The 24,538-nt window shown below is 46.5% G+C and overlaps 1 protein-coding gene across 11 annotated transcripts in view; it reads left to right on the top strand.

Moving 5' to 3' along the window:
* Window positions 1-24,538, top strand: part of TNIK (TRAF2 and NCK interacting kinase) — a 375,104-nt gene that overhangs the window by 255,197 nt on the left and 95,369 nt on the right. For all 11 annotated transcript variants that reach the window (XM_055308516.1, XM_055308517.1, XM_055308514.1 and 8 more), the window contains exons 6-9: window positions 1,862-1,952; window positions 4,343-4,473; window positions 15,707-15,761; window positions 17,936-18,014. In XM_055308516.1, coding sequence (XP_055164491.1) covers window positions 1,862-1,952; window positions 4,343-4,473; window positions 15,707-15,761; window positions 17,936-18,014 — 356 coding nt within the window. The remainder of the gene's footprint in view (window positions 1-1,861; window positions 1,953-4,342; window positions 4,474-15,706; window positions 15,762-17,935; window positions 18,015-24,538) is intronic.

Here is a 24,538-nt window from a genome sequence, read left to right as displayed (position 1 = left end):
GGCTTGGAGGGGGCAGAAAGATTTCTCAAACGAGCACAAGACAAAATTTGAGCAGGAAACAGGGAGGTATGGTTGCTGTTCTCCTTCAAACCTGACATTTATTTTCAAATGTTGAGGTGCTTTTGTGTAAACTTCACTTGAATTTCTGACTTAGAATTTCACTCCTTGAGAGAAAGCACAAAGGGTTATTTAGGCATCCAGACCACCCGTGACGCCAAGAATCTGTTGGGTCTCCCGGCTGGTTCTGCAATCCACCTTTCTGCTCTGCTTGGGAGCCTTGGATGGGTAACCCTGGGGATGATCAGCCATGTGTGTTCCAGGGTTCTGTTTCACCTGATGAGTATATCCCAGCACCTGATTCGAATGTGTGAAAACTGTGTTTTCTTCTTGCTTCCAATACCTTCTCCCAAAAGATACTGACATTTGAGATAAGATGACTCATTGGAAAGGACATTCAATCACAAGAAGTTTGTGCATCCTATGATCTCATTAACTATAAGGTTTGGCTCACTTACATGCTCTGATCCCTGTTTCCAACCACTCTGGTAGTGAAGGAGTGCGAGGGATCTTCGTTCCCTGTAAATATTCATGAGCTGTTAATATGCCATAAAACCATACATTTTGATCTGCTTGATGCCTACCTTGAGCTGAACTGAGTAGAGAGGAAAGGTAATTTTTTTAAAACCCAAACCAGTGCTTCAATTTCTCACATGGTTTGTGTTTACTGATATTCCTAAATGCACACATGGATCTTTTTAGGCATCCCCATTCTCATGCTGAGTATTTTCAACAAAGGAATTCAGATATTTTGTTTCTTTTTGTTTCAACTTCATCTTTTATACCAGGGTCATTATGAAGGAAAATTAAAAGTACCGAAAATTATAAATAATAAAATGACAATACTTGAGTATACAGTACCTTGAATTAGCAAGCGTTAGCATAACATAATTTGCTTCAAGCCTCCAATTTGAGATTATTTGAGGTTACACTTTGAGAAGTGTACACTTAGAGCAATCTGTAGATTTTAGAACTCACACCACAAGCCAGTATGAGAGTAATTCATGGAGAAATGGAACACAATCCGGTTTAGATGTCACCAAATAATTGTTTCATGCAATGAACACAACGTCACAGATACCATAAAGCACTAAAGAAGACAGTTATGAATGCCAACAAAGGAAATAGAAATTGGGGGGGGGTTGGTTTTTTTTTTTTAATATGAACCACATTGGCTAAAACCAATGGGAAATTTTGTGTCTGGTCTGAGAAATTAACTTATATGATATAATGTAACTTTTAACTGTTTTTTTTTTCTTTCAAGTTTTTACTTAAATTCAAGTGAGTTAACATCTAGTGCAGTATTGATTTCAGGAGTAGAACTTAGTGAACAACTTTTAACTCTTGAATTCAAATACTGCTAAAAAAAAAACGTAGAGGACTTAGTTACATCAGGTTCATTTTCTGTACAGAAACTATAGATATTCCTGTTTACAAACTGGCAGATGCAGGCAGTCCTCAGTTTTCACAAAACTCATACGTGCCAGAACCACAGCATTGTCTGCATGGGTCCGTCCTACCTGAGATCACAGCTAATAGGCGAGCAGTTCATTTAATACAGCACCATGCATTGCAAAGACTGCTTCAGTATTTCAGTTTATTAATCAATTGCCTAGTTTAGGACGGCACTGTATACACGTGAAAGACCTGAGTATGATAATGAAAGTACCAAAAAAAAAAAAAAAAAAAGGAAACTATCTCTGGGTGAGTTAACATCTCTTTGGGATCATTGACAGTCCAAGTAATTTTATTTTCATCTTGGCTTATGTTCCTATTAACCCTTCTCAATTCCTTGTTACTCCAGGGGCTGAGTCATCTGCATCAGCATAAAGTGATTCATCGAGATATTAAAGGGCAGAATGTCTTGCTGACTGAGAACGCAGAAGTTAAACTGGGTAAGAGCAGCATCCAGTGAGCCTAGGAATTGAGGGAATGAATAGGATTATTTCAGCAGCTGGTTGGTTTTGTTTTGTGGAGTTTGTTTTTGTTTTTAAGATTTTATTCATCCATTCATGAAAGACACACACACAGAGAGAGAGAGAGACCCAGGCAGAGGGAGAAGCAGGCTCCATGCAGGGAGCCCAACATGGGACTCGATCCCGGGTCTTCAGGATCAGGCCCTGGGCTGAAGGCGGCACTAAACCGCTGAGCCACCCGGGCTGCCCCGTTTTGTTTATAATGAATGTAAATTGTCACTGAATTTGGAAGTCACTGTACTAAGGAATGAAAAGGAAAATATTTATTTGTCTATTTCAAAACATTTTTAAAAAGTGCTTGAGGAATGAATTGTTGGAACCATTTGCTTAAACAATATATAGAAGTAATTGTTTTTTTAAAGCAAAAACCCTCCAGATTAGAAGTAATTGCCTTGAAACGGCTTCCTATATCTTACCATTTGTCTACTTTGCTGTCGCTATCACAGAACAGTGATGACCCATTTTTTAATTGAAAAATATCCGCAGTTAGACGTATTTAGAATAACGAATTCCTGCTATATTCCCATATGTTTTAAGCTATATTTACATCAACTTCGTTGTTACCTGGGGCACCTGTGCATAACGGGCGTTCAGTATTCTACTTTGCATGCATGCAGGTTATCCTACTTCTGTTTGCCTGAGTTATCAGTGAGGGAACCCTTTTCCCTGGTGCTTCCTCCCACCAATCTGGGATTGTCCACATAGGGTAGAGAATCCACATGCTGCACAAGCTCCACCCCCTTGGTGTCTATGAGTCAGAGGATGAATTGACAGCTATCTCTAGGATATGCAGTTTGTCATCTAGAAAGGAGTTATTGCCCATATGATTGTTTATTTTCAAAGAGATCGAAATACGCCATATATTTATATCTCAAACATTTGTTCTTGCCTTTTCGTTAAAATATATAATTTCCATGTTTTTCTTAGTTGGGGCAAAACTTTCATCTCATGAATATTCCCTTTTAAAACAAAAATATACATTAGTTGGGAAGGCGGGTGTGTGTGCACATGCCTGTGTATACATATATACACATACCTTCCATGGACTGGCTAAGTACTCTATCCTCAGAATATTCACCCATCACCCATTAACAGTCCCTTGTTGAGAGATTATGTCAGGCCCTATACACAGCACTTTTATATCACAGCAACCCTATGTAAATATCATCAGCCTCATTTTATAAATTTGGAAACTGGAGCTTAAATCCTGATCTGCTAGCCCTAGGTCACATCACTCGTAAGTGGCAGAGATGGGTTGCACACTTAGGCAGTCTGACTGCAGAAACCTGGCTCTTAAACACTTTCTTTGTATCCCCCTAAGTATTATCTCTTATGGCAAACAAGCTTGCCTTTATTTAACATCTGTTTTTGCCCCTACAGACCTTTGGTTTAACCAAATAGCGTTACGTGCTTTCCTCCTCAGTACACATTTCATATATTCATGTGCTTTAAAAATAGACGCTCACAACAGTTAAAAGGATGTGGTTGTATGAATGCAGTCATACAGTATGTAGCCTTCTGGAATTGGCTCCCCCCCCCCCGCCCAGTATAAACATCTACAGAATTATCTAGATTATTATGCATACCAGTTTGTACTTTTTATTGCTGCGCAGTATTCCCTGATACTACACCGGGCTACACCACTGCCATTTCTTTAACCATTTACCTAGTGAAGGACACCTAGATTGTTTCCAGTTAGGGGCTGTTGAAAATAAAGCTGCTGTGAATATCTCTGTGCAAAAAAAATAAATAAAAATAGATAAAAATAGACATTCACAATAGCTAAAATGGAGAAGCAACCCAAATTGCCCACCTGCAGGTGGATGGATAAATGCAACGTGGTGCCTGCGTACGATGGAGTATTACTGAGCCTTAAAAAGTTAGGAAATTCTAACCCATGCTCTGACATGGACAAACCTTGAGGACACTATGCTAATTGAGACAAGCCAGTCACACAAAGACAAGTACTGTACGGTACCGCTTATATGAGGTACCTGAAGTAGTCTAGAGTTTTAGAGACAAAAAGTAGAACAGTGCTTGCCAGGGGCTGGGGAGAGGGCAGAATGGGGAGTTATTGTTTAAATGAGTGCAGAGTTTCAGTTTGGGAAGATGAATAAGTTCTGGAGTCAGAGGGCAGTGATGGTTGCACAACAATGTGAATGTTCTTCATGGCACAGAACCGTACACTTACAAATGATTAAAATTGTAAATTTTGTGGCATGTTTATTTTGCCACATTAAAAAAATGCGCATTCGTCTTATCACCACGTAAGGATCATAGACTTTATTCATTTGTCTTCTCTTAAATAGTGGACTTTGGCGTCAGTGCCCAGCTGGATCGAACAGTGGGCAGGAGAAATACCTTCATCGGGACCCCTTACTGGATGGCTCCAGAGGTCATTGCCTGTGACGAAAACCCAGATGCCACATACGATTTCAAGGTATGACTTCTTCATTGTTTCAGAACTGTGCCTCACGTCCCGCCCTGAGTCTTGCAGTGGGAAAATTCTCACGTACCTTTGGGCCTGGATTTATGTAATCCAAAGGGAGAACTGAAAAGCATTATTTGAATTTAAAATAATAAGACACTCTAGTGTTAGAGTCTTTTTCATGCGTTCACCCTTTATATCTGATTGCCTATTTGTAAAAGATGTTAAAACCATTTTCTATATTCTCTTGAACTTCTTTTCATTTCTTATTGGAAAATAGATTCTTATGGAAGTGTTAAGTCACTGTATTGTACACCGAAGACTAATATTACGTTGTATGTTAACTGGAATTTAAATAAAAACTTAAAAATAGGCAACAAATACCTATTACGATTATAGGTTAGAGGTTTGACAAAACATATAGATATATTCTGAGAGCTTTTTAGGTTAAAAGAAGCCAATGTGTTGTCTTGGGTCATCTTTTTCTGATTATAAATAGACTTCATCGGGGCTCCCAGGTGACCTGGTCAGTAGAGCACCTGCCTTGGCTTCAGGTCATGATCCCGGGGTCCTGGGATTGAGTCTCATTGGGGTTCCTATTCAACGGATGTTCTGCTTCTCCCTCTGCTCCTCATCCTGCTGGTGCTCTGTCTCTCTCTCCCTTTCTCTCAAATAAATAAAATCTTTAAAAAGAATAGACATCTTCATTTCTCCATTGCTCAAAGTTTAATTATTGAAGTTTCTTTTCAATGAGAGAGAGCAAAACGGGGTATTGGTAGCTACTTCACGGTATTTCTGTGGCCTGTCATGCTGTTTATTGAAATGTGATTGGTGCCTTGTTACTTTGCATCATCAACTGGCAATTGGCTAATAAATTCAAAGCAGTGTTTAAGTAGATGGTGACAGTTGTCCCCTTCTCCAGAAAGCCCCCCCTCTTTACCATTCTCCTAGCCAATGGTCAAGCATGATTTGGGGTTACTATCCCATTGATAGCTGCAATGTCAGCTGACAGTATTGTCGTGAATTGTGGCTAAAAGTTGAGACATCATAAAATTAGAGGCAAATAGGATGTAGGAACTGTGAGTTTTTGGTGCAAAAGATGAAGAGATAATGCTTGGTGTTTGTATAGACCACAGCACAACAGTGGGCAAAATCTGATACTACTCAAGCTGATTTCACAGGTGCATGGACTTTTCTTTTTTTTTTTTTAAGATTTATTTATTTATGTATTTATTCATAAGAGACACAGAGAGAGGCAGAAACATAGGCAGAGGGAGAAGCAGGCTCCCTGCGGGGAGCCCAATGTGGGACTCGATCCCGGGACCCCGGGATCACACCCTGAGCCCAAGGCAGACGCTCAACCACTGAGCCACCCAGGTGCTCTAGACTTTTCACTAAAGGACTTTACTGGTCACTTCTGTGTGCCCTCCTCTTGCAGGGAAACGGAGGCCGGAGGCCTTTGCAAGTGCACGTCAAGTCACTGGGCTTCTCAGAGTTGAAAGTTGAACCCTCATCTTCCAACGCTCTTTTCAGAATATTACCAATATATTACCCTGCTCCTCTATGATGTACTCCTATATAAATCTCCAACTTAGCCACAAAACAGCTTCTGAAGAGCATATTTGAAGAATTCCTGTTTTAAAGAACATTTTTAGTTCTCCACATGTGGGGTTATTATTGAAATCAGGTCACAAAGATGCAAACATTGCAATGTCTTCGGGACCCAGTATCTCAGGACATTGACAGACTTATTTGCCTCTTTGGAGAAACACAAGCTGAAAGTCTAAAACCAAAATAATCTCCTGTAAATGTCTTCCTTCTCTCAAAGTTAGTCAGTGTAATAACCTGACAACAATCTGTCTGAAAACAGCTGCCAAGTTAAAAATTAATCTCTCGCCAAAATAAATGTCATTTATTTAAACTGCTAATGATAAGCACATTTAAATAATTCAATTGGCAGATCCCTTCAGAGGAGCCACTACAAAATATATGTCCCAGACCAGGGAAGTGTATCATAATTGGCCATAAGCAATTCTTCAAACAATAGTTATACTTAGCAAGTGTCAACTAGTCTGCTCGGGGCCACAGATATTTTTGACTGCTTTATAACGTACCATGGAGAATCAGGGTGTTTCCAACTTTTACCCTTGGGTTAGCCTCTTAACGAGTTTGAGTGGCTGTACTATATATGGGACTTATTTTCTGTGACATAAAATAAATCCCCCTGACTTAGTTGTTCTCGATAATATAGAAGAGGACCTCCTTCTAGCACAACCAAAGCTTAGAGTGAAACTGGTATCTTGGTCCTCTTTCCTCCCATTAAGTCTAAGGACTATTGTTTGGGGTCGTTAAAAGAATTTTGAGCCCACTGCGTAATTCTAGGTGTGGACAAAGCCTGGTACGATGGGGGGCATCGTGCTGCACAGGGTGATTTCAGAGATACTGGAAGGTCCGTCTGACTATAAAAGTATCCTGAGACATTAATAAGCCGAAGATTAATTTCTGTGTCTTTTATTAAAAAATAAGGGATCCTGCTGAGAGAACAGGTTCGCTATGGTAGTCATTGAGACCTTAGTGAGAATTAATTTATCGGGATTGTTATGGGTGCAGATGGCACAAGAGGAAGAAGAAGCCGTGGCAAGACTGTGAGCCTCTCACCGGTCATTGTCACCAGTACAAGAAGGGGCACGACGAAAGGGTGAGTTAGGAAGCCTGGGCAGATAGGAAAGTTTGAGTGTTCTTTGAAGATTTATGTCAACCACTTCACACCTTTACAGTGGACCAGAGAGGCAACGATTCTGGAAATATAATCTTTCTACTTCTTTCTTGGCACCAGCTTTTATCCATTTTTCTGTTCACCATTCTTAGGAATGTGGTCTGTCACCAGGAGACAACTTGACAATATGTTGCCTTTCAAAACCATCTCTTCATTCACTCTGCACATATTTATTAAAAGCTCACCACGTGTAGAGACTGAGCAAGTTGCATCTGTACATGCAGTTTTCCACATAGAAAATTCTTTTCCAACAGCATCCGACTTCAGGCGTTTGGTACCATGGGTCTGCGGTCCATCTGACCCAGCTGTGTATCCCAGCCTCAGAAACCCAGGTCAACATTTTGGGGTCTCGTGTGCTCTAGATACTTCCCACCTAGGGGGAATGTTTGCCATAAAAGAGGAGTTGAAAGCCCCCAGGCTCTGTTAGATTTCACGGAAGCCCCTCCTTTAAAATCAAGACCAAAGTAAGAGAAGAATATAGTTGTGTTTTACTGTTTAATTTATTATTTATCACCGGCTACCTTTTGAGATATCTTGAGCTATCTACTGTTTAAGATATCTTTAAAGGCTGCTATGGATTTTTCTAAAAACAACTCTAATTCAATAAAAGAAAGGCCTCTACTGTGGAAAGTAGTCTGAAGAGCTCCTGCTTTTCAGTGCAGTCTGGTTTTGTCTGGAATCTCCCAGGCATAGAAAGTAACGGATTGAAAATAACCCCTATCCTAAGGAGGAGCACCAGCAGCTCGTATGCCTGTGTGTTCACTTTCCCCTAGAGGCCCTTCCTTTCTTGTTTTCAGAAATTCTGTCAAAACACTTCAAGCAAAAGGAAAGGTTTCATTTCCCTGATAAGTATGTGGGGCAATAGTGGGAGCTTTCTCATTTCATAATAAGCATTCAAAAGATTTAAAATTAATAAAACCGTTCAGAATTCCTAAGCTGTTTAAATTGTTATTTTTGAAATTTGAATTTCATTTCAGTTGGATGGGAGTTGTCAAGTATTTTACAGTCCTGTGTATCTATTGCTTTCGCAGAATTACTCACTAATGAAGGTTCTCTGCAGCCAAATTTGCAGCAGTAGGACACGGGTGGAATAAGGCCAAGGAGCATCTATCTGTCCAGTGGAATACTACGCAGCTATTCAACCGTGGGGCGGCGGGCGTGCTGAAGGTGGACAGACCCCAAGATAGAGCCTTAGATGCAAAGAGCAGCTCACGGGATAGTGCACATGATATAGTCTCACTCGCCCCTGCCCCGTGGGTGGATATATGACATAGGACACGGGAGTGGAGAGCTGTCTCAGTCACCCCTGCCCCGTGGATGGATATATGACCTAGGACAGGGGACTGGAGAGCTGTCTCAGTCACCCCTGCCCCATGGGTGGATATATGACCTAGGACAGGGGAGTGGAGAGCTGTCTCACTCGCCCCTGCCCCATGGGTGGATATATGACATAGGACACGGGAGTGGAGAGCTTAAATTTTTTTTATGTATTTTTATTTTTCTTTATATTTTATTTTATGTATTTTTCTGTCCTGTCCCTACCCCCCACACACCCACACATACACCCCCTCCATAAACTGTCCTTGCTTTTATATTAAATTAGTAAAGTTAGAGAAGTCCAGTAAAATGCATAGCCCCTCGGCCCCCCACCGTGTCCCCCCATCCTCTGGCCCGACCTGTGCTCATGTTGTGTATCATTCCCCTCACCTCTGCTTGTGAGACTTTGCGCACAGGAGCTGTGGTTCATTTGCAGCCACGGGCGTCTCCTCCAGGGTCTGGCTGTAGAGCGAGTACTCGGGCTCCTGTGTTACAGGTGACTGGCTCTCTTGAGGCAGGGTGGAAGGAGAAATCTTGACTCGTTGGGCCGCACCAAGATCCACGCAGGGCGTGATGTGAGAGGACAAGATTCAGGTTGTAGAGTGAGGCTTACGTTCTCAAAGGACACCTGGCCTCTGTGTATTGAGAGTCCAGCGAAGGCCCCACCCCTGTTCCGAAGGGGGGAAGGATGACACCAATAGCATGTTATTACCACCAGTGAGAAGCTGAAATTGCTATTAAATGTATTCCTTGTGGCTCTACGTTCCCATCTACATGTATAAGTGTCCTCAGTGAGACACAGAGCACCCCCTCCACCCCCTTGCTGGTCCCCAGCTGAATAATAAAGGTACTCTAACCTTCCCCCTTGGCTCACATAACACACACATGTAGATGAACACGGCGCTGAAGATTCCTGCACTCAGTTTGTTTAGGGTGAGAAACGGAATTACTAATCACTACCTGTGCTCGAACATCCTCCGTGACCCCAGGTGACTCGCCCCCGTGGCTGATTATATATAATGTAGAGTATAAGTGTATGACATAAGTGCATTTTACTGGTGTAAAATGTAGACTTTGCCTCCTCCTCTTTGCTCTATCACTTAGGGAAGTTATTTGAGCCTTCTCAAGCCTCTATAGAATGGGGATAACAAATCATGTATTACCAGGTTGCATCAGAATAAAGTGGTTGGATGGTTAATATTTGTGTTTGTGTGTCATAGGAAGGCACTGCTATTTGAGGCCTTTTTTTTTTAACCCAAAAAAGCAACATCATATGAGTCAAACCTCCTGTTTGTCTTACCCACCTTTAGTTGTCCACTTACGTTGAGTCGGAATCTGCATCTCCATAACTTATACCTCTAGGTTCAGATCCTTCCCTTAGGGCCTGCACACAACAAATACAATTTCCTTTCTCTGGCAAGACCAGTCCCACAAAGAGAGTAATGAGAAGTCACAACAGAAGACTGTGGCCTGGTCCACGAGTCGTGGTGCGGTCTACTCTGCTGGCCGTGCCTGTTATGGAGCTGCTGTCTTTCAGGTCTGGGCTCCCTTGCTGCCCTCTGCTTGGGGATGATGGGGCCGGCACCCAGCTCCTCCCACCTGTGCCTGTCCATCCGGCTCCTTACTAGGCTCTGCCGGGGAAAGGGGGACCTGGAGGCTGGAGGGGGCAGGACATGCCCTTCTGCCTCTTGTAGGCTTCCTGCATCATCTCAGGGACTTACTTCTCTGAGTGCCGTAAGTGCCAGAGCTCCCAGCCAGCATCCCTGACTCAGGAGCCACTCGGAGGTAACGGCTCTGGTGTGTGTGTGCAATACCCACGATTTGCACTGCCTCGCCTAAAGCCCTGTGCATACATCACCTTATTGAGTTATGGTGTTAACCCTGCAAGATAGGTGTTCTCTTCACATTAGAGGCGAGCAGGTGGGCACAGAGACGTTGAGCAGCTTGCTCCAGGCCACCAAGCTGGTGGTGGCAAAGCTCAGAGTCAGATGTAGGTCTGTCTGTCTAGCATGGGCTCTTTCCTGCACCACAGCAGCCCTCTCTTTCCTTGTGTGATTGGCTCAGCCATCTGCCAGCGTCCTTTTCTTCACGCAATGAGCAGCCCAGCCCCAAAAGGAGTGTTTGTTTGCAGCGTTCGGGGCCGCCTGCGTGCCAGCTGACCCCCCACCGGCCAGAAGTCGCATGCTTGCCTCTGCCTTCTCAGAGGCGCTAGAATTTGTCTCTGTTCTGTTTGTAATGCACACAGGACGGGGCTATTAATCATGCCACAGGCCAGGCTGCACAGCGCCTCCGGAATAATGAATTACCCAGCTCCTGCCAAAATGAGTCACACCACGGCCACGAAGGAAACTTATCTCTCCCCGACTCTCTCCCCATCTTGTTCCTCCCTCTTCCCTCTCTCATCTCCTGTGATCTGTCTTGCCAGTTGTAATTGGAACATTTTCTCTCGTATTTAAGTTCTGAAGTGTCTTTGGGACTTGCTAATGTATCCAAAGGCTTAAAACAAGTCCCGTCAAGGACGTTTATTGCTGTCTAGCACGGGCAGTTAAGCGTAGCTTACAAGCAGTTCTGGGTATATATGGCCAGGAATATAAATGTTCCTTTTGGAAAAGAAGAGAAGGAAAAGAAAGGGAAGGGAAGGGAAAGGAAAATATGGGGGAAAGAAGAAAGGAAAGGAAAGGAAAGGAAAGGAAAGGAAAGGAAAGGAAAGGAAAGGAAAGGAAAGGAAAGGAAAGGAAAGGAAAGGAAGAAGAAGAAAGAAAGAGAAAGAAAGAAAGAAAGAAAGAAAGAAAAGAAAGAAAGAAAGAAAGAAAAGGAAGGAAGGAGAGAAAGAAAGAAAGAAAGGAAAGAAGAGAAAGAAAGAAGAAAGAAAGAAAGAAAGAAAGAAAGAAAGAAAGAAAGAAAGAAAGAAAGAGGAGGGAGGAAGGAAGGAGAAAAGAAAAGAAAAAAGAAAAGAAAGACCCTAATGATGGTATCAAATGAGGGCTTAAAGAAGGTTCAATTTCTGGCCTGCCCATGAGAGGTTGTACAGGCCTTGGGATGATGTAACTTTGGTTTGAATGGGGCTGTTTTGGGTTTTTTTGGGGGGCGGGGTGGGGTGGGGAGCTGCCTAAGAGGAGACCTGAGATCATGTGTACTGAGTAAAAGAAGCATCTCCTCGCTGGCTTTTCCTGCTGCCTGTGGGCTAAAGCCAGGACCACCTCATAACTGGGACCCCTCCATTTGCCTACTGGCAGACTACGCTCCCTCACGCTATTGCTGTATACGTGTCACGCTAAGGAACGCTCTGGGCTGTACCCCGGTCCCCTACGTCCTCAGAAGGCTAGAGGCAGGCCGCCCGGAGTTGGTGTAGCGGCTCCCTGATGGACTCAGACCCCCGGGCCCTGCCATTCTAGCCTGTCACGGTGAATTTGTTGACGTACAGCCTCAAGGTTGACGAGCTGGATGCTGCAACTCTGGATCTGATGCTTTTATTCAAGGCAATGAGAAGTGGGAAAGGGTTGTCAAGACATCAGCTGTATTTGTCACTCGTATCGGGAAAAACAAAAGCTTTCCCCGAAGCTTCTGGAAGATGTTTGCCTGGGTCTTATTGGCCAGAACTACGTCACGTCCTTACCCGCCATCCTTGGCTGCAGGGGAGTCTGGATGAACACGCTCAGCGTCCCTATGCTCCGAGGTAGAGGCAGCAAGGGAATGAGGACTGAAGGTGCCTGTTGGGTCAGCCAGCAAACGGCATCTGCCACTAGCAGGGCCAGGGAAACCTGGGCCGGCGGGCGCAGTCCCACCTGACAACAGAGAGGGAGGAAATTCATGTTCCCGAGCTCACTGCATGCCCAAGAGCGTGCTCGGCGCCAGGCCTGCGGGAGTAAATTTTACCTAAAAGATGACTCCTCGGGTTTTTATGTTGGGATGACAGTTCAGAGAGAAGTGGTCCGGGCGGCGGGAGGCCCAGCTCTGCTCCAAACCTGGTGCTGAGCTGCGCTGTGGTCTTGCCTAAGTCGTTTCCCCTTGTGTGTGGAAGGTTGGAGATGCCCTACAAGGAGTCTAATAATCTTAGGATGCAGTTTTGCTCCTTTCCCTCAAGCATCTTCCATTCGTTTATTCACTCAACAGTTCTTTCCTAGGTGCCTACTGTGTCTAGGTGCTGCTTTCGGTACTTGGGACGTACCAGTGAACCGGGCAAAGATCCCTCCCTGCCCTTGGGGACCTTATGTTCTACTGTGTGTGTTGGGGGCAGGGGACACAAACAGTAGCAGCAAACAGTAGGAGCCGTGACGAGTAGTAACTTGCACAGGTGTTAGAGGGGATTCGTTCTCCGGAAGCCACACGTGGGCAAGGGGACAGGGTCTGGCCACGCCGGGGGACAATGCAGTGAGCCTCCCTGGGAACACGGCGTGTGAACAGAGGCCTCCTGGGCAGGGGGTGTCAGCCAGCACAGGCCTGGGGGAGTTGCTGCGGGCAGAGGGAAGAGCTAAGGCAAGGCCTCGGAGGCGGACCTTGCCTGGATTTTCGGAGCTGCTGCTTCCGCATCTGAGGATGGCCCCGGAGCCCCTCTCACCCCATCATTTCCTTTCAGAGGCCTTCAGTTGGCTTTCAGACCAGCTCAAACCCCCGGGAGTTGAAGGCCACTTACACTTGACCCTGCCATGGCCCTTAGGGACACAGAGCCTGGCAACCCCCTTTATATTTATTTGCACCCCATTTCACATTACAGAAACACTCGATTTCTGGGCATATAGGGAAAATGTAGAGCCCCCAAGTCCTAGAGATGTTGAAATCTTACCGAAATAGCACAACCCGCCATTTCCAGACTATTCTTGCTGGGCTTCCTGTTTAAAGCCTCCTGCACAGCGAGTGACTCAGTGTTTTTTGCCATGTTCTCAAATGACCGTCCCTGTTAATCAACCGTGAAGCCCCAGGTACGGGGTTGCTGTGCTTTTCAGCTTTACCAGTTAGTGCTCCTGAGCCATTGGTAATAGTGGACTGGGCCTTCCCCATTAGCTCCAGAGGAGCCTCGCTGAGCGAGGCCAGGAGCCTGCAGGCAAGCCCAGTCACTTGCTGGGCTCTGCAAACTGCGTGTGTGTGTGTGTGTGTGTGTGTGTGTGTGTGTGTGTGTGTAATGACAACTTTGAATAACGTCTTGAAATAGAACAAAGGGAAAGGCCTTCCTGAGTTGTGTCCTATGCAGAGAAGTGAGTTGGACTCTGAGAACAGTGGTATTGTGCAGGTGTGTTGTTGTCACAAGGTGATCTGAGAGCTTGTAACACACGAACAGATTGATGGGCTCATGAATTAAAAGAATCCCCCCACCTTGGTCCTAGAATGGGGTTAGTGTGTGTCCAGGCACCTGCTCTAAAGTAGAGTACACTTCAGGCAAGAGGCTAGACGACCTCCGTGTGCGTGCGAGCCTCCGTCCAAATACTGAGCAGGGCTGGCCATCGCTCGCGGCACACCGAGAAGTCTAGTTCTGGGTAATGGCTTGGCATGGACTTCATAGTCCCTTTTCCAGGTGTATCTCCTTTCTTGTGACCTTGACATTTGTTTGATGGGAATAGCAAGGAAACTTAACTTTGATCTCTGTCAATCCGAGTGAGGTGACAGGAGAGAATTTGGAATAACACACAAAGTGCAGGATATATTGAAAATGAGAGGAGGATGAGAGTCTTCCTCGAGTTGAATCCAGTTTCACGTTGTGTGTTCTTACCAAGCTGCTGGGACTGGGAAGCAGCAAGCATCCCTTCTGGGGTTTCCTAACCTGGTGTCCCCCTTCTACTTTGCTCCCTCCGATGCAGTACTTAGGGACTGAGCCATGCACACGGTGGAGGAGAAGCATGCTGGTGCAGGCAGAGATTGCACAGGCAGGGGGTAAAGACATGAGTCTAGAAAATTCTGACAAGAACATAAGAAAGAATACAAGGGTACCGGCTCTCTGTTTTACGTAATGTCTACTTGCAAGATAGAAGATATTGTTCACTCATTCAGCGAACATCTCCAGCACCGACCTCTGGGCCTGGCTCCGTCCTAGGCTCTGGAGATATATCAGCGAATGCCACCACCAGAACTTGCCCTGTCTCATCTTATTTGGTCCGACCACATGAAATTGCTGTTTTTGTGGGTCAAAACAACCCACTCACCAGGCACCTACTGTGCGATCCAGCCATTACACAAAAGAAAGAAAAGCATTTGTGTGCACAAAGGCTTGCACGTGAGCGTCGGTAGCAGCTTTATTTGCAGTGGCTCCGACTGGGAACACTCCCAATGCCCATCCACAGGTGAATGGATGAGCAAAGTGTGGCGAGTGTGTATCCACACGAGGGGCCCGCACTCGGCAATAAGAAGGATGAGGTGCTGCTACACACGGCAGCGGGCCTGGACTGTCATCCGCTGCGGTAGCCAAGGACACGGAATGACTGAATCTACAGAAAACTTCAAAAGATGCAAAGCAATCCGGAGTGTCACTACGGAGGCAGATTGGGGGGTGCCTCGGAACAGGGACTGGGGCGGGGGGAGAGGCGACGGAGGAGCAAGCGCAACCGTTTGGGGGTGCTGCATCTGTTGACACTGCTGGTTGTGAGGATGGTTCCATGGGCCGCGTACACGTCAAGACTTCTCAAGGGATACCCTTGAAACATGGGCAGTTAATTACATGATAATCCTACCTGAACAGCGTGATCCCGAGTCTGGGGATCGAGTCCCGCGTCGGGCTCCCTGCATGGAGCCTGCCTCTCCCTCTGCCTGTGTCTCTGCCTCTCTCTCTCTCATGAATAAATAAATAAAATCTTTTTTTTAAAAAAAAGGAAACATCATACCTGAATAAAAGTGTTAAAAACTGTCGAAAAATACCAATTGCACATGGTCCGATCAACAGATTCCTTTCGGCTGTACATTCATTGTTAAAACGTGAGATGCATGTTCCCCATATTTTCCGAAAAGCCACTGTGTATGAGACAATACCACGAAGGATGCTCCCCATGAGAAGTAAAAAGAAAAAAAATTTTAAAAAAATTTTAAAATAAAAGGCTCTCCTTGCTTTTTTTAAAGCTTCGTGGGTGAAATCGGTTGCTAAGGGAATGGCTTTCCTACAGGCCCTTCTGGAGCACTTAGCAGCTGCAGCAGGCTGCCCGCACTGACGCGTATGTGCATGTCTTTCAGAGTGACCTGTGGTCTCTGGGAATCACCGCGATCGAGATGGCAGAAGGCGCTCCCCGTAAGTACCTTCCCCCGGGGCGGGACCTACTGCTGGGCTGCTCCCTGCAGGGGACTGGGTGGGGGTGGGACCTGCTGCCGGGCTGCTCCCTGCAGGAGACCGGGTGGGACCTGCAGCCAGGCTGCTCCCTGCAGGGGACCGGGTGGGACCTGCAGCCAGGCTGCTCCCTGCAGGAGACCGGGTGGGACCTGCTGCCGGGCTGCTCCCTGCAGGGGACTGGGCCTTCCTTGCCAGGCGCCGGAGGAGCTTTCCTTCGGTTGCGCAGAGCCCGTGGGGGTGCGGCTGGCGTGCGTGGAAAGCGAAGTCCGCTTCCATCAACCAGGAATCCATTGATTTGGGAGCGCAGTCAGGATCTTGAGCTTAGAGGGGAAAAAGGAAAGAAAAGGCAAAAAGCACGTGGGGACTCTTGTGTGCTTCCCGGATTCCGGGTGTCATTTGTTCTTCAGCCGCTCTTGACCTAACCCAGAAGTGGCCCAACCCACAGTGCCAGTAAACGCCCGCGTAACCAGAGTTCAGAACCCACGCTCCGTACACGAGTCACGGCCTCCGCGGCCCTGGGTCCTCACCCGACCCCGACGTTTAGAGTTTGGGTTGCGCTGAGAGGCCAGGGCTCCCCGGGGGACCCTGGAAAGGGCTTGAGCTCTGGAGAGCTGGGGCTTAGGGGTGCCTCCCCCAGCCACATGCTGGCCACGAGCCTGTGCCCCCCAGACTACCCTGCAGGAAGCCTGGCTCACCCAGGGTCCCCCAGGCACCCCCACCCTGCTGCACCGACTCAGTGCCCTCGTGCCCTGCATGGCAGGGACACAGGGCAGACCTGTTTCTCGAAGCCACAGGATGCCTTCGTTGGCAAACCTCACTCCTTAGTCCCCGGCTTGGGGTCCTCAAGCCGCAGGACCTGCTAGTGCACAGCCGCCTCTGAGGGCCACCTCTCGCCTTCACTCGGGTCAACCTTGCAGAGCGATGGGACAGCCCGGCCGGCCTGCCCCCCACCTCCTTTCAGGCAGGATCCCCCCGGCAGAGCCTCCTCTTCGTCACTGCCACCTTGGTGCCTGCTCTGCAGACGGCCTGAACCAAAGCCGCCCCCTTCGGCGCATGATCGGTGGTTTTGCTCACAACTGCTGGTCTTCACGTTGCCGTGGTCCTTGTAGTTCTCACCGTAGCGTTGGGAGGCGTCCTCTGCAGCATGATCGGGCTGTGGGGACAAAATTCCCCTCCTTTGGCGATGCTGAGAGGCCTTTATGAATCAGGAAAATCAGATACCACAGCCTGAAGTATGACTCAAACATTGTCATTCTTGATGAGCAGGAGACGGGGTCGAAAATGAACTTCTACCCACAGAATCCTTCAGCTTTTGGGGAGAATATATTCTTATTCTGGGCACAAAGGAAAAGATACCCCGATGGTTGGAAAGCAAACTAGTGAAATCTTGTGATTATGATAAGAATGGGTGAGTGCTTTCTCTAGAAACCGTAATGCCGTAGTTTACAGGTTGAGATATTTTAATAACTTTCCTACCAGACCCTATTTGCCTTGATCTCTCTGTTCTTCCTGGGGCCAGTGAACAAACAAGCAAAACCAGAGACAAACCTGTCATGAAACCTGAAAAGCCATCAGGATATTTGGAAATACAGAGAGAAAGGTGTTCTGGTCTAGCGCCTTGTACTCTAAAACTCTGTGTAGGTAGCATTGCATTCGCGTGAGCCTTCAGTGTAGAAGAAACAGACCATTTACCTTTCATTTTATGACGTAGGGTTTTACTATGAAAACTAACCTACAAAAAAAAAAAAAAAGAAAGAAAGAAAGAAAAAAAAAAAAAGAAAACTAACCTACCGTCTCCAGAGCAGTTGTTACCTTGATGCTGTTTACTCTGCGTCTTAGATGGTTATTTAGAGCCAAACAAAGGTTTCGACCCCCTAACTTCGTTTTCTTAAAGACGAAGTAAACGTAGAAATGTTAACAGTGTCGGGTTTTAATGCGTACCTTATGGGACTTCTGTAGTCAAACATCAGCTCTTTTAAATGCTCAACGCGTAGAAGCTTCGCGATCTTCTGACTCTGCTCACTGGGCCTGTGTGGACTCCGAGCCATTTGGCAGCATTAGCCGCACAGCCAGATGGGGCTTGGCCTGGGGTTGGCCTCCTAACCTGAGCCCGCCCTTCTTCTGGTCTCTTGCAGCTCTCTGTGACATGCACCCCATGAGGGCCCTCTTCCTCATCCCCCGGAACCCAGCGCCTCGCCTGAAGTCCAAGAAGTGGTGAGTTTGGTCTTCGGTGTTTTATGGATCAGAGGGCCGGGTTTTCCTGCGATGCTCTCTTGGACGTGCTCAAATCCGTAGGTCCAGCTGCATGATTAGACCAACAGATACTGAGCCTTGGGGAGTGATTTCCCATCTGCCGTCACTCATCTTAGAGCAAACCTTCAGTACTGACTATTTGCACAGCGGGTCTTTATCACTCCACCTTCAAGGTGAGGAGCGATTAGCTAAGGGAGTAGTGGAACCCAAGTAACAACGTGCAAGCTCTTTGATTTATCACCCTCCCAAGAAATCTCTTTCCTGGCATCTCATCAGAGACGGTGACGATTCCAAGAGTCAGCTGGCTAGGTTGGCTGGCATTTCTTCGACTCCTGAAGATGGTAATCCTGTGAGTGCGTACACACACCGGTAGTATGAGGGATGATCTCACTGGCCTGTGCGTAAATATTTGTAATATTGGTTTTTACTACTGCTTCCCCTTAAGACACGTGGTATTGGCTTCTTATTTGGGGCGGTGATAAAATTTCCCATTTAACAAACCTATTCGCATAAAAAAATTGACCTGATGTAAAAAAAAACAAAAAACAAGTAGATACTAGTCTGGACGATGTAAGAGTCTGGTTAAAAATTGTGTTGGTCGTGGGGCACCTGGGTGGCTCATACAGGTAAGCATCCGACCCTTGACCTCAGCTCAGGTCTTGATCTCACTGTCGTGGGTTCAAGCCCCATGCTGGGCTCCAGGGGAGGCGTGGAGCCTACTTAAAAAACAAACAAACAAACAAAAAACTGTGTTGGTAGTACACGACTGGCTCAAGTTTGGGAAATATAATTCTGTAGGTGAGACCAGAGGGTCGACTTTTGAGTTTTGTGTGTACTTAGATCAGGGTCTTTGTAGCTTATCATTGCCTGACAAAAATTCATTGTTCCTTTCTTCCCCCTGTGTATATGGGACATCCGGACTCATTCCAGCACATTCTTGAGTCTCTGACTCCCCATGCCCGGGGCCAACACCTGGACCACTTACGACCCCCTATCTTTTTCTAGAGACATATTCTGGGCAAGTCAGAGCATGAAGGTTCAAGACCTTCCGGCCCCTTTTCATACTTCAAGGTCACTTCATGGTCACCCTCGCCTGGGACCCCTCTCACCCACAGCTTCCCCCTCCACCACGCAGAGCACCGTCTTAGTTCATACCAGTCACCTAGTAATGACACAGCCACCCGGGTGTGACAGGAGAAAGGCATACTGCACCGAGAAGAGAAGGAAACAGCCGGGGGGACCGACGGCCCCGAGTTGCCAAGGCCTGCAGAGGAAGAGCTTGAGAGTTGCTATTGGCAACAAGGGGGAAGGTGGCTCCTCCTCCTCACTCTGGAGGGTCACTGTGCGAGACGTCGTTCTCTCCCCAGCAACAGCCTGCCATTGGGTACGTGTACGGCACATGAGCAGCAGGCCCTGCTTCCTCTCTTCTCCCTGCAACAGACTCCCCGGGAAAGAATTCGGATCACCTCCCTCCCAGGAAGCATCAGTGGCACCACAGAGCCCTCTGCTAGCTTTCTGCTCGTCCTCCGTGCCAAGCCTCCCTGTCCCCCGCACCCCCCCCGCCCACATGCACCCCATATACTGTATACAGTGGGCTTTCCTGACCCTGTGCCCTCCCTCCCTCCCTTCCTGCTCCTTGCACTGCTGCTGGACAGCTGTTTCCAGCCTTGGACCCACAGAGGACACCCTGGCCACCCACACAGGTGTTATGGTTGGTCAGCACAGTGGGGCTGTTTCAGAAACACTTGAATTAATCGCCAACTTTTAAAAATCTGGTGGTGGAGCATTATATTGAGATTTCTGGCCTTTTGTGCCAAGGTGTGGCACTACTGCCTGGCCGAGTGGCTCCAGCTCCTCTTGGGTGCCAGCTTGTCCTTCCACCCATCGCCACCTCTCTCCAACTCAGAAGCCGGGGGTGCCTGGTCCTTGCATATGTCCTATTTCTCTCTTCTCCCAGGCCTGCACTGCCCTTTGGCCAACCTCTCTGTCCCCTTAGAAAAGCAAAGTGATGGGGATCCCTGGGTGGCGCAGCGGTTTGGCGCCTGCCTTTGGCCCAGGGCGCGATCCTGGAGACCCGGGATCGAATCCCACGTCGGGCTCCCGGTGCATGGAGCCTGCTTCTCCCTCTGCCTGTGTCTCTGCCTCTCTCTCTCTCTCTCTCTCTGTGACTATCATAAATAAATAAAAATTAAAAAAAAATTTTTTTTTGAAAAGCAAAGTGAGTGAACAGGCCCTGCACTACAGTTTTAGTTTTTGTTGACCCTGCTCCAAGAAAGGTCAACTCTGCCCTGACCTTGTTTGAGAAATGCAGGCTTGGAGGAAACTACAGGCTGACTTTGCTGCTTCAAACCTTTGACCACCAGAACTAATCCTGGTGGTGCTTCCGGGGCTGGGTCCGTCCAGGGACAGTGAGGAGACCAGGCCTCCATCTCACCTGGCCTCCCTGACTCCGAAGGAAAGCCCCTTAGGTTGTGAGCACCACACTGCCCGACAGAGAAGGGGAGATGGCTTGGCTGTTCGGGTGTGCGTGGGCAATCAGGAGCCCTGGCGAAGGACTCTTTCTCACTCAGAACCCCGCCTTTATAACATGGCCATGCAGTCCCCGAGCCATAGTACACGGGATGTGGCTCCCGATCCTCTGCAATAGAATCCTACTTTTTAAGCAAAAATATTTTAATCCTACTTTTTAAGTGAAAATAAGCCACAGAGTACTTTCTTGAATGACCAAGTCCGGAGTGATTTGCAATAAGTTAGGGTTTGGGGATCCCCGGGTGGCTCAGCGGTTTAGTGCCTGCCTTCCGCCCAGGGTGTGATCCTGGGGTCCCGGGATCCAGTCCCATGTTGGGCTCCCTGCATGGAGCCTGCTTCTCCCTCTGCCTCTGTGTGGTGTGTGTGTGTGTGTGGTGTGTGTGTGTGTGTGTCATGAGTAAATAAAAAAAAAGTTAGGGTTTTCCTTTAATATGGGAGGAAGTGAAATATTTTATTTATTTATTTATTTTATTTTTTAAGGGAGAGGATCCCTCTCCCCACCCGTCCAAAGAAACAAAACTCCAAAATGTTCCTTTTATATCCAGCCATATTCTCTGTCTGATGAATTAGCAGGTGAAGTACCCTGTTCTCAGGGTATGTATTGAAGTGCTACCAAAGGGGGGTGCACCGTTGTGGTAAGATGGGCCGGCAACTCTTTAGTACAAGTATGCAGTTGAGGGTCGCTTCCAGCAAACTTACTAAATCTACAACATACAGGACATAGAGGGCATACGCGTGTTGTAGACTCAATAATTTATGTGTGTGTTTGTGTAGAAATTTATATATATATATGCACATACGTACATATTTAATCTTCTATAATTATAATGATTAATCTTATACATAAGATTAAATATATGTAATAAAATGCAATTTAATAAAATTAAAATGTATATTTAGTAAAATTAAATTTAATACAATTACATCTTATTTGTACATATATATAAGATCTATAGATATGTATGTATATGTATATACACATATTTAATCTTAACCACAACCCTGCCAGGCAGATGCTCTGGGTCCTCATTCTGTAGCTAGAAGATCGAAGGTTAGGTGGGTTCTGTTCCTTGCACAAGTCTGTACAATCTTTTCGTTTCCCAGGTTTGTAACCCCCATTCCCTCCACTGTATCATCCGGCCTCTTAAGCTCAAGGTTAGAATGGGATCCTAGTCTCTTAGTTAAACACTTTTTTCCTGTGCCTTAAAACCAGGGAAAGAAAGGCAGGAGAGCTACCCTTCGGCCCTTAGGCTGTGGGAGGACGCGAAGGAAAGCACCCCCACTCTCCAGAACCTGCCCTTTCCTCCCGCATCAGGAGAGGCCTCCGTGCCGAGGAGGTCATGGGGTCAGGGCTCCAGTCAGTGCCCAGCCATTCAATAATTAGGTCTCCGGGAGGATTACAACCTACGCCGAATTAGAGGCCAAGCGCGCTCTCGGCCTCCGTCTCCATGTCACCACAGGCCAAGGCGCAGCCAGTTGTGATGCCCATTTCTTCCTCCCGTCTTAATACATGGTCAGATTCCACCCACATGGTGAACCATCTCCCTCAACCCATTTCCTCTCCTTTCTCTTCCCACTGTGCTCCCCCTGGCTCCCCTGTCCTACTGAGTGCTATGGTTTCCTGTAGCAGTTTCTGGAGAAATACGGGGATGACTTCCTTCCTGTAAAAGATGGTTGGCCTCTTTCCCTTCCCATGCTCCTTAAATGTGGAGATTGCACACAGGCAAAGAAGCACTTGACCAAGATCATTAGAAAAACCTTAAGTGCTTCTCACTGGAAAGAGGCATAAGGTTCCTTGGTCCAAGCTTACTGGTGCTCCAGTTGACGACCAGAGGGCCTGGTGTGGTTAGCTGGCTCCTCCCTGTACAGCCAACCTGGAACCCCCGCCTTCTGCCTTCACCCCAAAACTTTCAGTCACTCCTACTACTTTATGAAACACCAGTTCTGATTCTTGGGTTGTCAGACACTGTTTGTTTGTTTAAGATTGATTTATTCATTTGAGACAGAGCATGAGCCGGAGGGGCAGAGGGCGAGGGAGAGACACTCCTCGCTGAGCTTGGAGCCCGACACGGGGCTCCGTCCCACCACTCTGAGATCACAGGATGAGCTGAAACCACGAGTCCGACGCGCTTAGCCGACTGAGCCACCCAAGCGCTCCAGGCACTTTTGTTTTTTTAAGAAACGACAAAGCTGTGTGTGTGTGAGTGTGCATGTTCTAAGTGAAATAATAATAACAGAAAGCAAATATCAGAAAATACCTCCGATTAACTGAATTTGCTAGCAGTAATGTGACTTGGGACTTTATAAAAATCAAAACAAAAATTGCTGCACAGGTTTTTTTTTTTTTTTTTTTTAATTAACCTTTTTTGCCCGGTCTCCTTGGAGATAATGGTCCCGTTGACTCTTCATGCTAGCGTATCTAATCCAAACATATGTGCAGTAATTCCCTTTTAAGAACACTACACTATTCAGTTCAACAGAAGTTGAATTTCCAATTTCTACCCCCAGACCTAACGGCAGAGAGATACTGCTGCTGCTTGGTGATGGTCACAGGTTGCCAGGACCTTGTCATCATCGTGGGAGTAAAAGTCATAGCAACAGCAAACATACATGCGGTGTCTATGATGTAACGGGCGCCGTGCTCACTATCTTCCATCAGTTCATTGCTTGAATCATCACGACGTTCTTTTGAGATAAATCCTAACAACATCACCATTTGCAGTCAGGGAACTGAGGCACGGAGAAGTTAAAGAACCTGCCCAAAGTCACACCGTTAAGAAGTGATAGAGCCCAGAGTAGAGAAATGGGGTGGTTCTGGGCAAATGCAAATTCTGCAGCTCAAATTGCATTTAGGGAGTCCTGTGATTACCAAAAACTTTTAGCCCGACAGGTTATAATGATTAATGTAATCATATTTCAGGCGTTTTTAATTCCTCTAACACAATTAAATATACAAACAGAAAAACTCTGGGAAGATAAAGTGGTGATGCAGGTATTAGAACCAGGGCCTCAGACTGTAAGCGCCAAACATTAACATTTATCTCTCCAGGCCAACCCTGGGGAAATTAGTATTACTAATCTTAGGCTTTTTTTTTTTTTTTTTGAGACAGAACTAAATTACTGGCAGCAGAGATGCAAACAATAAAGTTATATAAATGTACTTTAAACCCATCAGACCGCTCAGCAAATAGTCAAGTGGTGTTCAACATAGGGGAAGGGATTTTACGTTTAATTAAATGTGTAATTAAGCATATTGATTCTTTGGTCACGCTAACTTAAATAAGAGACAATGAATCTTTTCTTTGCAGATTTGTTTTAAAGTAAGCATTATTTTCTCTTCAAATGGTACCATTTGAAGAAGACATGAGGTACATCGCCAGCTTTGTGGTTCAGCACATTTTTTAAAGATTTTATTTATTTATCATGAGAGAGAGAGAGAGAGAGAGGCAGAGACACAGGCAGAGGGAGAAGCAGCCTCCCTGCGGGAAGCCCAATGTGGGGCTCGATCCCAAGACCCCAGGATCACGCCCTGAGCCAAGGGGAGATGCTCAACCGCTGAGCCACCCAGCTGCCCCGGTTCTGCACATCTTGGCCCGACCTTGGGGCCCGGAGTTACTCTCCTGAATGTCTCCGAGGCTTCCTTCCCAGCAGAAGAGAGAGTGGAAAGAGGAGCCTGTCCTGTGGCTGGTTCTGCTGACCTCTGATCGCGGTCTCCTCCGAGAGACACCACTGACTTTTTTTGGTTGTCAGCACTGGGGAATGGAATGTTCTGTTTATCCAGCCTGGATCTCATTTTTAAATTGGGTGTGATTTATTTATCGCCTTCTAATTAATAGCTGAGCACTTTATAAAAAGAAAGCACTTCCTTCGAGTTGCAAGCAGAAGAAACAGGGCTTTCATTTGCATTTCTCATGAATATTTAACAGCTCCCTGTCTTAATTTGTTTTTGTTTTCAT

The sequence above is a fragment of the Nyctereutes procyonoides genome, unplaced genomic scaffold (genome assembly GCF_905146905.1).
Source record: "Nyctereutes procyonoides isolate TBG_1078 unplaced genomic scaffold, NYPRO_anot_genome, whole genome shotgun sequence".
In the NCBI taxonomy this organism is placed as follows: domain Eukaryota; kingdom Metazoa; phylum Chordata; class Mammalia; order Carnivora; family Canidae; genus Nyctereutes; species Nyctereutes procyonoides.
The sequence above is the reverse complement of the archived record's forward strand: the minus strand, read 5'-3'. Positions and strand labels throughout refer to the sequence as shown.